At 59.6% G+C, this 13,847-nt stretch overlaps 1 protein-coding gene and 1 long non-coding RNA gene across 5 annotated transcripts in view; one reads left to right on the plus strand and one right to left on the minus strand.

The window, feature by feature from the left end:
• Positions 1 to 6,281: 6,281 nt before the first annotated feature.
• On the plus strand, positions 6,282 to 8,812 carry LOC141977919 (uncharacterized). Its single transcript, XR_012636307.1, has 3 exons — positions 6,282 to 6,448; positions 7,372 to 7,509; positions 8,566 to 8,812. It is a non-coding gene; the product is annotated as an uncharacterized LOC141977919 (long non-coding RNA).
• Positions 8,813 to 9,700: 888 nt separating this feature from the next.
• Positions 9,701 to 13,847, minus strand: part of ABCA7 (ATP binding cassette subfamily A member 7) — a 46,167-nt gene continuing 42,020 nt past the window's right edge. For all 4 annotated transcript variants that reach the window (XM_074939666.1, XM_074939669.1, XM_074939668.1 and 1 more), the window contains 3 exons: positions 13,709 to 13,801; positions 12,704 to 12,947; positions 9,701 to 11,676 (listed from right to left, as the gene is read on the minus strand). In XM_074939666.1, coding sequence (XP_074795767.1) covers positions 11,533 to 11,676; positions 12,704 to 12,947; positions 13,709 to 13,801 — 481 coding nt within the window. In that variant the 3' untranslated portion in view covers positions 9,701 to 11,532. The remainder of the gene's footprint in view (positions 11,677 to 12,703; positions 12,948 to 13,708; positions 13,802 to 13,847) is intronic.

Consider the following 13,847-nt stretch of genomic DNA (forward strand, 5'->3'; position numbering starts at 1 on the left):
GAGAATAACTTTCAAACCCTTCAGCAAAATAATTGTAACTTGTTTTAGACCTTTCACAAATAACCACGACATGCTTTTGAAGCAATCTGTGCGATTTGGCTTGATGGGTTCACCCCACAGAGCGCTCTTCCAGGCCTCATTCCTTCAAAGCAAAATTTAGCCATTGAATTGAAGCAGGAGCCCAGATGGCATTGCCTAGAACCCCTTTTGCCCTCTTCAGTGGCCAGAAGGAAGGGAAAAAAGCAGGACTGCCTGTGTGTTAGTCCCCTGTTTCTTATACCGGAGTACGCGCTAAGGGTTCTCATTCTGTCATCAGTGACAGTGGAACTATGGGGGCCATGGGGCTGGAGCCGTGGGTAACTGTGTTACTGTTCGCACAGCTGTTGGGGTGAGGCCATTGCGCAGTGGATCTCAACCAGGGGTCCGGCGCCCACTTCGGAGCCGCGAGCAGGTTTCAGGGGGGCCGCCAAGCATTAGACCTGCTGGGCCCCAGGGCAGAAAGCTGAAGCCCCCCACCACCTGGGGTGGAAGCCCGGGGCACCCAGTCCCGCCACCTGGGGCTGAAGCTGAAGCCTGAGCAACTTAGCTTCGTAGGGCCCCCTGTGGCGCAGGGCGCCGGGGCAATGGCCCTGCTTGCTGCCCCCTAACGCCGGCCCTGGCTTTTGTCCGCAGAAACCAGTTGTTTTGGCACAGGGGGGCCGTGGAGTTTTTATAGCATGTTGCGGGGGGGGGCTCAGTAAGACAAAGGTTGAGAACTCCTGGTCCAGAGAGCTCGGATGGGACGACTGGACCGCAGGAGGAGGCAGCTGCAGAGCAATAAGGGACGGCTGGTGACTTATCAGCGATAAGCCGACTCCTGCCAGTAGCTAGCCGGGTTCTTTTCGAGGAGTTCACTCTTCAGAACTTGCCCCCTTCTCCCAGGTGAGAAGAATGCCGGGCTCTCCGCTGACCCGCAGCAGCACCGGTCTGCATGGGACCGAGCTGGAGCAGGAATAGCCACCATGCACCTTCAGGTTAGCCCAGGGGCCAGGGCAGGACTGGAACAGCAGTTTTGACATGCTCCCATGCCCACCCACCGCTAACCCGTGGCACGAGGGCTCAAGGCGGAGGCTGGTTGGCTGGGCTTACAAGCCAAAACACCTGTCAGAAAGCACCGTTGGCCCGCAGCAGCCCCCCCCCTCTTGTGCAGTAACGCCACCTAGCCCCTTCGGCTTTAATCTTAGGCCACAGCGTGGTCCCGCTCTCATCTGATGTTGTCCGGAGCAAGGGGGCAGAGCTGCAGCTACCTGACTAATTTCAGTGCGGGGGCTCCAGTAAAAGTGGCTTGAGGAGCAGTAGCCCTGGTCCCTGCAGTGTCAGTATCCAGCCTGTGCAGCTGCCCGTCTATTGCTCCTGTGCTGGGACGCACGACTTACTAGAGAAGGGGTGCCCATGGGTGAGGTTACCTTGCCCAGCAGAGGTGCCTGGAGACATACACGAGCCCAGAATTCCTCTGGTCGTACCTGTGCCTAAGTGCTGACTCGTGACTGTATTCAAACCCGGGCCCCCTGGCTGAGCGGGCGGAATGACTCTATGACACTGTTATGCTTATAAGAAGCACTCGGGATTTTTTTTCAGGGGAAAAGGCAATACGCCGCGTTTATTGAAGATACAACAATTAGCATATGCATTCAATCACACACACACACACAAAATCCCGCCAGTCGATGTTATAGTTACCAGTCTAGAGTCCGGATCAATCTAGTGGCCAGCTAGGTGGATCATGGGTAGGGAGGCGCCAGGGTCCGTCAGTCGCAACACGCTGCTCCGGGGAAGTCTTGGCAGGACGAACGCAAAGTGTCATGGCAAGGTGCCCTGTTTATATAGTGATCTTTTTTTTTTCATTGGGACCAATGAGTTTCGCACCATTATGCTGTGATTAACTGTTGTTTGACGAGTGCTTGGTTTTTTAAATTGTTTTTATTTTTTATGACAGCTATTTTGTTCCTATTGTTAGGTGCCTGTTTATTTTTTAGAGTTGTCAATTTGCCCTTTTCTGACATTTTGATAGGGGCGTGTTGCAGCCTCCTGGAGCCCTGGCATCTGTTTCTGGTTTTTCTCTTGTACATCTGGCTTAGCGATGGCCTTCACACTTCTTTTTTTACACATACCTTCCTTATTTACACACAAAACAGAATTAATTTACACAGAACATTTTAAACCGGAACATCAAGCTGCGATGCACAAGCAAACCATCACGGCATTCTTTTACTTATTTTAAAATGCTAAACCTACAACAAAGCAGTGGCCGTAAAACCTCTGTAGCTGCCTTGAAATCAGCCCAGACACCGATTCCAGCTGCTGCGTCTTTACCAAATGGCCCGTTAGGCCGTTCCTTTTTGCTATTTAAAGAGGGTGGCTGGCAGAATATAATTAAATCAGACACCAAGACATTTAATACATGCTACATTCGTATTTTTTTTATTTTTTATTTTAAATGATACACAATTCAAACATAAAATCTTACTACGCCAACACAAGGACTGTACGAGGACAGACGTCCCTGCCGGCGACTCCCTGTTAGCCCGCGCTGAGGACAACCTCCCGGGGCCTTCTGGGAGCGACAGTCATGTGGCCCGACTGCAGAAGCGGGCTGCCATATTGAAAGCAAGGACAGACGCCAAGGTGTGTGGCTGCACGTGCCCTGCCCTGGGGCGTGGTAGGAAGCTGTGTTGTGTTGATCCAGGCTGTTTGTGTTGCTACTGATGCTGTGGCCTTGGAGATCCAGTCAAGCCTGCGGGTGTTCAGCAGGAGGGCGGGCAGAGCAGCCCATGGAGGGCAGGAAGAAAGCCCCGGGGATCGTCTGTTCATCCGGGTGCCCGCAGACGTGGGGAGCCCGCCCCCCCAGAGCAGCGCGGGAGGCCTCAAAGGGGCCGTACCTGACGGCTGCACCGTCACACGCTGCACCAGGCCTCGAACGTTAGCCGATGCACGTGGACACCGCTCCAGCTCCCCCCACAAAAGCCAGATTGGGCATCCCCGGACCCCTCACGCCCTGCCCCAAAGAGCCCCTCTGCACGCGAGCCCATCGGCCGTGTGGGAACGTGCCCCACCCGGCAAAAGAGAAACTGGCTGCAGCCACGAAGTCTACGGCCAACCTTTGAGAGGAGGCACTGAGACCCTGCCCCTGTCTCTCGCCAATACAGACCAGCATCGGCCTGCCTGCTCCAGGACACCAAAGTCCTCTAAGTATTATATTGTCCAGAGGCTTAGAAGCCTATTGGCTGTTCTGGGCCCCTGGTCAAAGCAAATACCTCCTTGACCTTTGCAAAACCAATATCCTTGCCATGGCTGCGGCAGCTGGTTTGCGGCAGCCAGTGCTGAGCCCAGCGAGTGGCATCTCCTGGTGTCCAGCGGTTCCCCCCATCTGTTACCCACCTGCTGGCCATAGGCTCACACACAGACTGCAAGCTCTCCAGGGAGGGGAATGGCCCCCTGCTAGCCAAACGTCCAGCGCTGAGCACAATGGGGCCCTGGCCTCTAGAAACTCCTGTGAATCTAATACTAATAAATACCAGTATGAGGCAGCTACTCGGGGGGTGCTGCAGGTGAGGGAGAGTAAGAGGGCATCAATAGCAGAATAAGGGCTAGGGAGTGGGAGGTTTGGGGTCATGGGGAAAGGGATGGAAGCTGTCCTAAGTGAGAGGCAGCGTGATCTAGTGTTTCAAGCACTGGGTTGGGAGGCTTGGGTTCTATTCTTGAGTCTCCCACAGTTCTGCCTCTGGTAAGTCACAGCCCCCGCTTGGTGCCTCAGTTTCCTCATCTGTAAAATGGGGCTAACGTGACCGACCTCCTTTGTAAAGCACTAAGTGCTATTGCTGAAAAGCACCAGCGAATAGTAATCCTTAGCACGTCACTAGAAAGGTTGGCGGTCACTGAGCTGGGTGATTGGGTGGGCTAAGAGAATGGGCACCGGGGCAGCCCAGGTGGCAAGCCAGGAAAGGGCACATGGCGCACGGGGTGCCCAGTAGAGTGCAGGGTGTTTTGGGAGGGGGGTTACAGGCAGGGGAACAAGAACGGGGAGCCAGAAGTAGAAGCCGCGTGAATGAGTCATTCTAGTAAAACCCTTGGCACTGGCCCATGTGAGCAATTCCACCTTAAGAGGTGCCCGGCTGGGCCCTGCCCCACCCCCGGCAGCAGGCAGGTTGGGCCAGGACTGGGTGTGAAGCTGGCTGTTTGGTGGATGAGCTGGCTGGGTCCTCGGGCTCTGTTCCTTGCTTGGTTACTCTCCCAGTCGGCACAGAGCAGGGGGCAGGCTGGGCGGGAACGATGGCTGGCACCCAGCAGCTGGGGCAGGACGTTCAGTGGTGACAGGGCAACGGGCGCTCCAGGGCGCAGACCGATTCCGGGGGGGGGCAGGTGGATGGATCTGCCCAGAGGAGAGGTACCAGGTTATGGCCCATGCTGGGAACCTCCGACCTGCCTCCATGCGCTGCCAGCCTCGTCCTCCTCCTCCAGCTCTCTCCATCTTCCCTCCTTTGGCCTAATCTCCTTCCCCCTGTACCTTCCCTCTCTGTTTTAGTTTCCCTTCCAGCAGTACCACCAACCGCCCCCCGTGAGATCCACCCCTGCCAAAGTAAGTCCTGCCTTCCTCCGGGGCAGGAGAACGAAGCCACACTACAAATGGCCTTGGGCCACCAGAAGAGGGCAAGAGCTCAGCAGAAGTTACCATCCATCATGTGGACGGACCTGGTGTTCCACCCCGCCCCATGCCAGCTGCAGCTGGAAGGTACGGCTCAGGTATATCCCCCATCCCCGGCAAGCCTGAATGATTCCAAAGGACCTTACAGGTAAAGAGAGAGTGTGTGTGTGTGTGTGTGTGTGTGTGTATATGTGTGTAGAGTCTGAAATGCAGCCTCCTCTGGGGTGGGACACTGTAGCTGTTTAACAGCTGCACAGCTATGGCATAGCACAGGGAAGCGAAGAAGAGCATTGCATCCACCTCAAGGCGTGGCGGGGGGGTGGGGGGCTAGGCAGCTGCTGGAGGTGCCAGCTGAAGCCAGGCTCTGCTCCCATCTGGGTGCGATGTCGGGGCACAGACACAGCTGAGATTAACAGGGAGCAGGCAGCACCTTCCCTGGGCCATGGCACTCACACTTCTGAGAGGAGGGATCTAAAAATAATCCACCCAAATTGCTTCCTTTGGGGGGAGCCGGCAGCAGGCCTGGCGGAGAGCCTGGGCAGAGATGGGCAATGCTCAGCGTTCCTCTTTCGTTCCAGACCGCCCACTGGTGAAGGCAAGAGAGGCCTGGAGAGCGGCTGGGCCCCCGGGACAGGTGGCAGACCCCTCGGGTAGGGGGCACAGAACAGGCAGGTGGAAGGAGAGAAAGAAGCTGGCTCCTCGGGCCACGGCCCCCATCCTTGAACACGGGCGAGGAGGAACAGGGTCTTCTCCAACCAGCTGCAGCACTTCAAAGACCCCGGCAGAGGCCCTGTCCGCGCCCCAGGTGCCCAGAGATGCAGCCAACAGGGAGAAGCCCAAGCTCAGGAAGATCTTGGTCGACCTTCGCCCTGTGCTGGAGAACGTTACGGAGCCCTGGGACCCTTGGGAGGGGCGTTCAGAGACGAGGAGCGCCCGTCGTGCTGGGTGCTCTCCCCGGGAGCGTGGACAGCCCAGCAGGGGAGGCCGCGCCGGCGGCGGTGGAGCCAGCCCCGTAGAAGATCAGACTCACCGGGTCACCGCTCTGCCCCCTCTAGCGGCCCAGCCCGGAGACAGCGGCCAGGCTGCCGCGGCGCGTGAGCCGCCCCTTGGCCAGGCGCCGGCTCCGAGGGACGGCGTGCTCGCCCGCCGGGCTGCTCCGAGGCAGGAGCCCCCGTGTCCAGCGGGCTTCCCGAAGACAAGCCTCCGGCCAGAGCCAGCAGAGCAGCTGCTGCCCCCCGAGTGCAGCAGCTCGGCGGAGAGGGTGAGTGCCAGGGCCTGCTCGCTCCTCCGCCCAGCATCCCCAGGCCCCGCCAAGCGAAGCCCTGCAGCAATTTGCACCAAGCCCAGGCAATGGGATTTCCCACAAGGGATGAACGAAGGGGCATTAGCAGGAGCAGTGGGGGGTTCCCACAACCTCGCCGCCCCCTCACGCCAGCGTGCCCCCTGCACACGGGATCTGTCTGCTCAGGGGTGTTGGAACGTGGCCACCACGGGGCCTGAGATTGCAGTGAGTCCATGCAGGGGCGGAGTGGGGGTGCACGTCTTACAGGCACGGGGCGGTCTCGCTCCTCCCTCTCTCTTCCTCACCCAGGCTGGAGCGGGCAGCCTCCTGAGGCCAGAGCGCTCCCCAGACATCCAGCTCCCCACGCGCCTGATCCTGCAGCGACTCCAGGAGACCACGACCAGCAAGAGCCACCAGCTGATCGCTCAGGCTCTGCAGTCTCTGCGCAAGGAGCTGCAGGGGGAAGCGTCTGCCTTGCCCCACGAGTGAGTGAACCCCACAGAGCGCGCCCAGGCTGCTTGGAGACCTGGTTGCAGCTTCGCCCCCGAAAGAGCTTTCGCACGGACAAGCTAGGTCCCTCCCCACCCCCGGGGGAACCTTCCTGGACTCGCCCTGCACCTGCAGCAGGGCGCTTGGGGATGTGTCAGTCGAGGCCTTTGGGGGTGGTGGGACACAGCTAGACGTGCTGGGGGGACTTTGGTGACGTGCAGAGGCGACCGTCTTGCGTTGTGAGGCCTCAGCCGAACCCCCGCAGAGTGCACGGAGCTCAGGCCGAGCTGCCCCTGCTGGCTTTGAACCGGACACCTCAGGGATCCTGGAGATGTCACACCCCGCGCTGCCTACCCTCAGCCAGCCCCCTGCCGCTTGACATGCTCAGCGCCCCAGATCCTGCATCTCGGCTTGGGCCAGGAGCCCTTGCTAGGGGAGGCGGACCAGAAGGGGGACGAGAAACTGAGAACACAGGGCTGGGGCCCAGGGAAGACTTCAAGCAGCCAGTGCCAGTAACCCTCTGCCCTTCCTTCCATCCAGGGATCACAGAGGGCTTTGCAGACACTCAGCTAAGCCTCACCCCCGAGAGTAGCTATCGCCAGACCCAGTTTACTGAGGGGGACGGGACTTGCCTGAGCTCACTCAAGTCCAGACCAGGAATAGAACCCAGGAGTCCTGGCTCCCATGCCCCCGTGCTACTCACCAGTCCCCAAATTGTGATTGCCCAGAGAACTGCATGCAAGCCCTACGGGGGTCTCCTGCATGGGCACGTGGAGAGGGGCTCCCTGTCTCCCTTACCCTGAGCACCAGAGTGCTCCCGTGGGGAGATAATACACAGCTGGGGGGTGGGGGGCGAGGCAAGGACCAGGCTCCCATCCCAGCACCAAGGGGCAGAGCCCAGCTAGCTGTCTCCTTGCAGAGGGGAGAGGTGGCGTTTGCTCCGGGAGCCTGCGCTGAACAGGAGGGATGATGCCAGGAGGAGGAACAGGAAGGTCGTGGGGCTGCATCCTGCCGCTGCAGAGAGGAGACTGGTGAAGCTCACCTGGAAGACAGGCAGGTGAGCCACGGAGACAACCTCGGGGGGTGTCTTGCTTCTTGGCCATGCTGGCTCACGTGGGTCCTCCAAGCCACCCTCCTTCCAGCTGGGGGGGGGGGTGGAGGGAGATGTTCTACTTCCCTCAGCTCTGCAGGGATCCACAAGAGCTCCCCACCTCCGTGTACCCCTCCTCCTACCCCTGCAGACCATGGCAGCCTGAGATTCTGAATCCCTTAACCGGGCCAGGGAGCTGGAGAAGGAACCTGAGGGTAGGGAACCTGCCTTCTGCAGGTCCCAGAGTAAGGCGAGGCAGAGGGCAGGTGCGTGCCAGCAGGTCCCAACACACTTCAGCTTTCCCAAATACCACAAGGGCATGATGCATCCAGAGCACAATGAACCCAGGCCTCTGACATGCCAGCCTAGGGCAGTAGCTGTATGCCACCGTGGCAGTGAGATCATTGTCCTTTTCAAGCCGATGTGACCGTGTCCTAGGAACCGGACAATCCAGCCTCGGGTTTTAGCAGTGCAGGCGGGGCTGTAGCCACAGTGAGACAGGGAGGGGGCGGTGGGGTTTGGCAAAAGGCCCCTGCAAGAGAATGAGATGGGGCAGAGCCAGCAACCACAGGACATTCCTGCCCTCGGGGGGATCTGCCCCCCACCGAGCCCAGTCCAGCCAGAGGATAGGGCCAAAACAAGACAGATCACATTCCCCGAGCCAGGGGAGCAGTTCCCCAGCGCTGGCACGCCGCCCTCTGTACCACGCAGACACCCCTGGCCCTTCGGCCCTTTTCTTAAGGATCGGATCCAGCTGGGAATCGAGTGCTGGTGAAACCTCTGGGGCCCCAAAACACCTCTAGCCCCATCAGCACACACTATCCCCTGCATCTGTGCTGCCATGAAGGCACCTCCCCTGGGGCTTAGGGGTGGGGCGCCATCCCATGGCCCCAGACTGCCACAGGGGCTGGAGGCGTTTTGTGCCAGGGACACTTGCTCACCAGGACCTGGACTAAGGCCTCCAGCTCCCTGTTTCCTCGTTCCTGGCATCTCCTCCCTTTCACCACTCCTGTTCTCTTCCAGCCCCATTGCCGGCAACACCAGGGAGGCAGCCTGCCCCAAAACCCACCGCTGACAGCCCCAGGACGAGAGCAGCTGGGTCATGCAAACCTGCTCCGTCCCATGTCAAAGCAGCACCGCCCTGGCGGAGGAGAGCCCAGTACAGCCAGCAGCAGAGCCAGAGAAGATCCGGGGGGGCACAGGCCCCTCCGGCCCAGCTCCTGAGCCTCTGGCCAGGGTGAAAGAGCCAGAGGCTCCTAGACCCACATGGCCAGGAAGACCCCAGCTCTACACCAAGAACTGACCTTCCCCCACTCTGCTGCCAGGCCTGACAGCTGGATTTCTAACTCTGCCTGATTGGTCCTGGCCTTCTTACTCCACCCTGGCCACCTGTGGGATAGCTCAGCCAGGAGTTAACCCCCTGCTTGTCAGGGATCTGTAGCTGGTGGTCCACTTCTGTGCGCCCCCATCCCGCAGTGAGGACAAAGCGGGATGTGTGCATGACGGGGACCGAAATGCAAAGGCCACCTCTCTGAACCAGAGGAAAAGAAGTCACTTGGTTCCGTAGGGTGAATTAACCTGTGGAACTCACTGCAGGTATAGAGAAGAGAATCCAATGGTTAGAGGTGAGGGAACAGTCAGGACTCCTGGGTTCTGTCCCAGCGACCATAGGCAAATCGCTTCTCCTTGTGCCACAATTTGCCCTTCTGCCCAATAAAGGGTATTAAACACAGGGCCTGAGGGGTTAATTATTCACAAAGTACTGAAAACCTGCAGCTAGAAGATGCTAACTTACATTAGGCCCCTATGTACTAGGGCAACAGGTGGGTTAGGAACACTTAGCGGGCGGCTAGCACCCGGGAGACTTGGCTGCAAGTCCCAGCTCTCCCTGTGACCTTGGACAAGTGGCTGAGGGCCCGATTTGTAATCCTGGCCCTCAGTTCCCAGCTGTGCCATGGGGTTTACAGCCCTGCCCTCCCTCGCAAGGTGGGTAGTGAGGATAAATATACTCAAGATTGTCAGCTGCTCAGAGACTGTGGAAACGGGGCTGGCTAAGTGCCCTAGACCCACAGAACAGGGGAGGAAAGAGGGAAACGAAGGACGAGCTGGAGAACAAACCCCGACACCCAGATAGAATCATTCCACCCCCAGACTGGGGGTTATTGTGTGCATATATTTAATTTGCTTAGTATTTCACGCAAATCTCCACAGACTCTGCTCTATAAATACCAGAAAACAGACCAGCTACATGAGAGAGCCCAGCCCCAGTGCCCTCCGGGCAGAGCGGACAGGGCATGGGGGCAGGGTCACGCCTCTTTGGGGCCTGGGGCCAGCGTTGTGTGGAGGGGCATCGGCTCAGGTGTTTGTAACAGTCGGCTGGGGCGCGGCGATGCCCTAGCCCGGCCTAACGCCCGGGGCACAAACGCCACAGTACGTCGTCAGCAGCCACTGCCTGCTTCTCGGACCATTGGGAGAAGAGGCCGGCCATGGCCATATGGGCCATTTTAAAAGGGGATAATACAATACTTAGATGGTGGGCGGGGCTGGTGGTGAGAGTGGGCGGAGACTGTGCTAGGACAGTGCCCGGGGAGAATGCTACATCGTCTTTGGGGACGGGAGGTCACTGCATCGCTAGTGACGGGGCGGACGGACAGAAAAGCAGGCGGCCTCGGAGAGGAGGCGGGCATCAGCTGTTCTCTCCTCCAAAGGAGGACTGGCAGAGCGAGGGCCACTGCCCCTGCCTCGCCAGGGAAGGTGCTAGGGATCAGGGACCAACTCCCGCTCAGTGAGACCTTCACCACCGCTCCCACCAGGAGCCAGGATCTGGCCCATGAACAGCCAGGAGGGGAGGTAGCTGGGGAGCCTTGGGGATCGCAGACCTCCCCGCCTAGGGACAGCTCAGGCTCCAGGCAGGGGCATAGCAGCTCAGGGCCTGGGAGAGCGACTTGGTCCGAGGAAGGATTAACACAAAGGGATGTTCCCACGGGAGGCCACCAGTGGACGCAGCATGCTAAGCCCTGGGGCAGGGCGGAAAGGAGGGGCTCACGGCCCCGGCAGCTGAAGGAGTGTTACTGACAGGCTCCCAGCCAAGCCCCTTGGTGGCTGCAGCATGGGGAATGGAGGGAAAATGGAGCGCCCTCCCCAGGAAGAGAGGGGATCCCTGACATCACACGGCTGGCGAGGGCCTTGCAGTCACTGGGGGGTGGGGGGCAGCCCTGCGGCCTGTTCAAACAGCAGCTCACAGCAGAATGCAGTGAAGGGGACCAAGGACCCCGCAGGGTCCAGCCGAGCCTCCCCCTTGGGAGCCCAAGCGGCTGGGTTTAATGCGGGTAAGTCTCTGAGAAAGGCCCCTGGGCCCTACTGTGGGCGGGAAGTGCATGGAGCTGGGCAGGGCAAGGGGTGACATCCACGCCCCTGGCCCACCCAGAACCGGGGCAGGGCGCAGTACAAATACCAAGCGAGAGCTGTGCCTGCAAGGAGCCAGCCACAGGAGCCCGAGGAGGAGAGCCCGACGGGCCCAGCCTGGGATTCAAACTCAGGGCAGAGGTGGGCGTTGGAGCCCTGGGAGTGTGGGAGGCAGACCCCACCTCCTGGTTGCCACTTAAGGCATAAGGAGGCTCACCCCACCCCACCCCACCCCTTGCTCGCTGGGAGAGGGGGTGACTCCCAGGAAAGCTCCCTGCACCCTAGGGTGGGGGCTTGGAAGGAGCTGCTCCCAGAGGGCACCGTGGAGTCAGGCACTACCCCTCTGCACTGTTGATTCAGGTTTAGGGGGCTCTGCGTCACTCCCCTGGGGGGACAGCCACGGATGTGGGGTGAGGAGCATCAGCTGGGGGCCTCTGTCCCCTAGGAGCAATGGGTGTTTTATTGATTCAGCTTTAGGGGTAGGTGGGGCTTTCCCTCCACCCTGCTCCAAGCAGGAGGAGCCCTGGTGCTACGAGGGAAGCCCCCCCTCTGTATTTTGGCTACACTCCTGGCCGGGGGAGGGTCTCAGACTGCACTCTCCTGGTAGCTGTCGTCCTCCAGGAAGTGGGTGATCCTCTTCCAGGGGTCAGGGGGCTGGGGCTTGGACAGGGGTGCCAAGTCCAGCAGGGGCTCGTCTTCACTTTGGTCCTTGGCAAAATGGACAAACACCTGGTGGGAAAGGGACAAAAGCAAGAGAATCAGGTGGGGCGACAGGCAGGCTGGCCTAGTGGTCACAGCCTGGGGACTCGTGAATGGAGTTGTGTCTGGTTCACCGTAGATCTCCATTCTCCAGGCTGAACTACATGCTAATGAAGGACTGTGAGAATTCAGAGAGAGAAAAGTTACAGAAAAAGGGAAACAACAGGCCCCGTGGGGCCGGGGGGGGACTAGTTGGAGGTGCACATTGAAAGTTTGCTGTGGTGCATTTGGGGGACGAAGACGACATCTTGGTATCCTTCCCCGAGGAGGGAAACGCACAGTGAGTTTGCTACGTGACAGAGGGGGCTCAAGTAGGATCACCTGAAAATGCTGGAGAGAAATTTGGGTGAGAGACACTTCTTTAGACGGGAAGGGAACCAGCTAGCTAAGCAGAGGCTCTAGGGGTAGGATTTTGTGTTCTATGTGACCCTTCGTTTCCAATATTCTTACCCGCTGTCACTCGAATCTCTGCTCTTTGGTCATGCCCTTCGCCTGGTTTCCACTGGAAATACATGGACATGTGGCACATTTGTAGAGCTGCATCCTAGGCCATAGCTTGTGAGCTGGCGTGTGCCGGCTGTGGGAATTCCCAGAGGGTCCGGTGGACGAAGGGCTGGACCCAGCAGGGAATGCTTCAAGGGCTCGGCTGTGCCTATCGCTAAGCCGTACAGAGGTAGCGAGGCCAGCGGGGGCCTGGGGGGGCAGGGCTGGTGTTACCAGTGGTTGGTGGTTTCAGGGTGCTGACCCACAGCAGGCACAGACAAGTCGCCTCATGCTAAGGGCAGGCGGGGGTGAGGCACCTCACAACGCTGAGATCCCCTGGGGAGCATCCCAGCTGTTGGGAGGACGCTCTCCCAGCTGGCACCTACGGGGTTAAGAGGACAGTCCCTTACGCTCAAAGTAGGGGAAACGTCCATTTATTTGATCCTGGTCCACACGGGGGTGCTGCCATCCCCAAGGCTGGAGGAGAGGGGCAGAGACCCGGCCCTGGCCTCACCTGGTCCAGCGTGGTTTGGGACACGGAATAGTCCTCGATGCGGTAGGTGCCCCTGTGAGTGGACAAGATGCTGAAGATTTTGGCCAGGGAGCAGCTCCGAGAGGGTAGCTGGTATTGCAGCATGCAATGGTGCCTCTCTTTGAGGACGATGCCGGGGAAGGAGTCCTGGATGAACGTCTCCACGGGCCGCAGGTCCGGCCTGGGGCCCGACACCCGCAGGGTGATCGTGTAGCCGTCGCCAAACCTACGGCAAACAGGTGGGCGGGTTTGTTCGCGGACACGCCGGGCGCACACTGACCGCTGCTCAGAGCGAGGGGGACCGACGGCTCCAGAGAGCGGCCCCAGGGGTTAACACGGCAGGGAGCTCTCTGAGCTCCAGCCACTGGGGGAGTTACCCCAGCCAGGGAGGGGAGCAGGAGCTTTGGGAGAGGAGAGATCGGGAGCAGCAGGGAATTCCCCGCCCCACACGCGTGCCTCAACCCTGACCCATGGCCCATTCGTTCCCTGGCCACTCCACTCGGAACGCCACCGGGGCGGGGGCAATCAGTGCCAATAGCGATGGTGGTGTCGAGCAATCAGGACCATTAGGGGACTGGTCCGAGACCACCAGACTCATTTCAGGGACTGCCAGATAGTGGTAACTGGCACCCCCCCCACCAATGCCCAAGGTGCTGCCAGCTCCCTGAGGAGGATTCATTAGGGGGAGCAGAGGGTGGGTTCAGCTCCTTCCTTCCCTGCCTCAGCCTGTCCACTGTTGGAAGGCGATGCCGGCATGGACATTCCCTCTCCACCCCATCAAGGTCTCTGAAACGTTCCCAGTGCAGCTCGGTCCCTAGCGGGCACTTCGCACCGCGCTGGGGTTCCTGGAGAGCCTGAGGAAATTACGCGCAGGAGATGTCCGGCAGGGCAGGGAGACGAACTCGTTACCGGCCGGACTTCACAGGCCATGGCTGGGGAGGGATTCGAAGGGGGGGGCTGGAGAACGGCAGGATGCCACCAAGTTACCTGCTCTTCAGATGCTGCACGCTCCCCAGGCAGCGGAACCGGCCGTTCACCATGATGGCCATGCGGGTGCACAGGGCTTCGCACTCCTCCATGCTGCCCAGAGGGAAGAGGTGACGGCGTGAGCGCCCCCGACTCGGCA

The sequence above is a fragment of the Natator depressus genome, chromosome 25, assembly GCF_965152275.1.
Source record: "Natator depressus isolate rNatDep1 chromosome 25, rNatDep2.hap1, whole genome shotgun sequence".
NCBI lineage: Eukaryota > Metazoa > Chordata > Testudines > Cheloniidae > Natator > Natator depressus.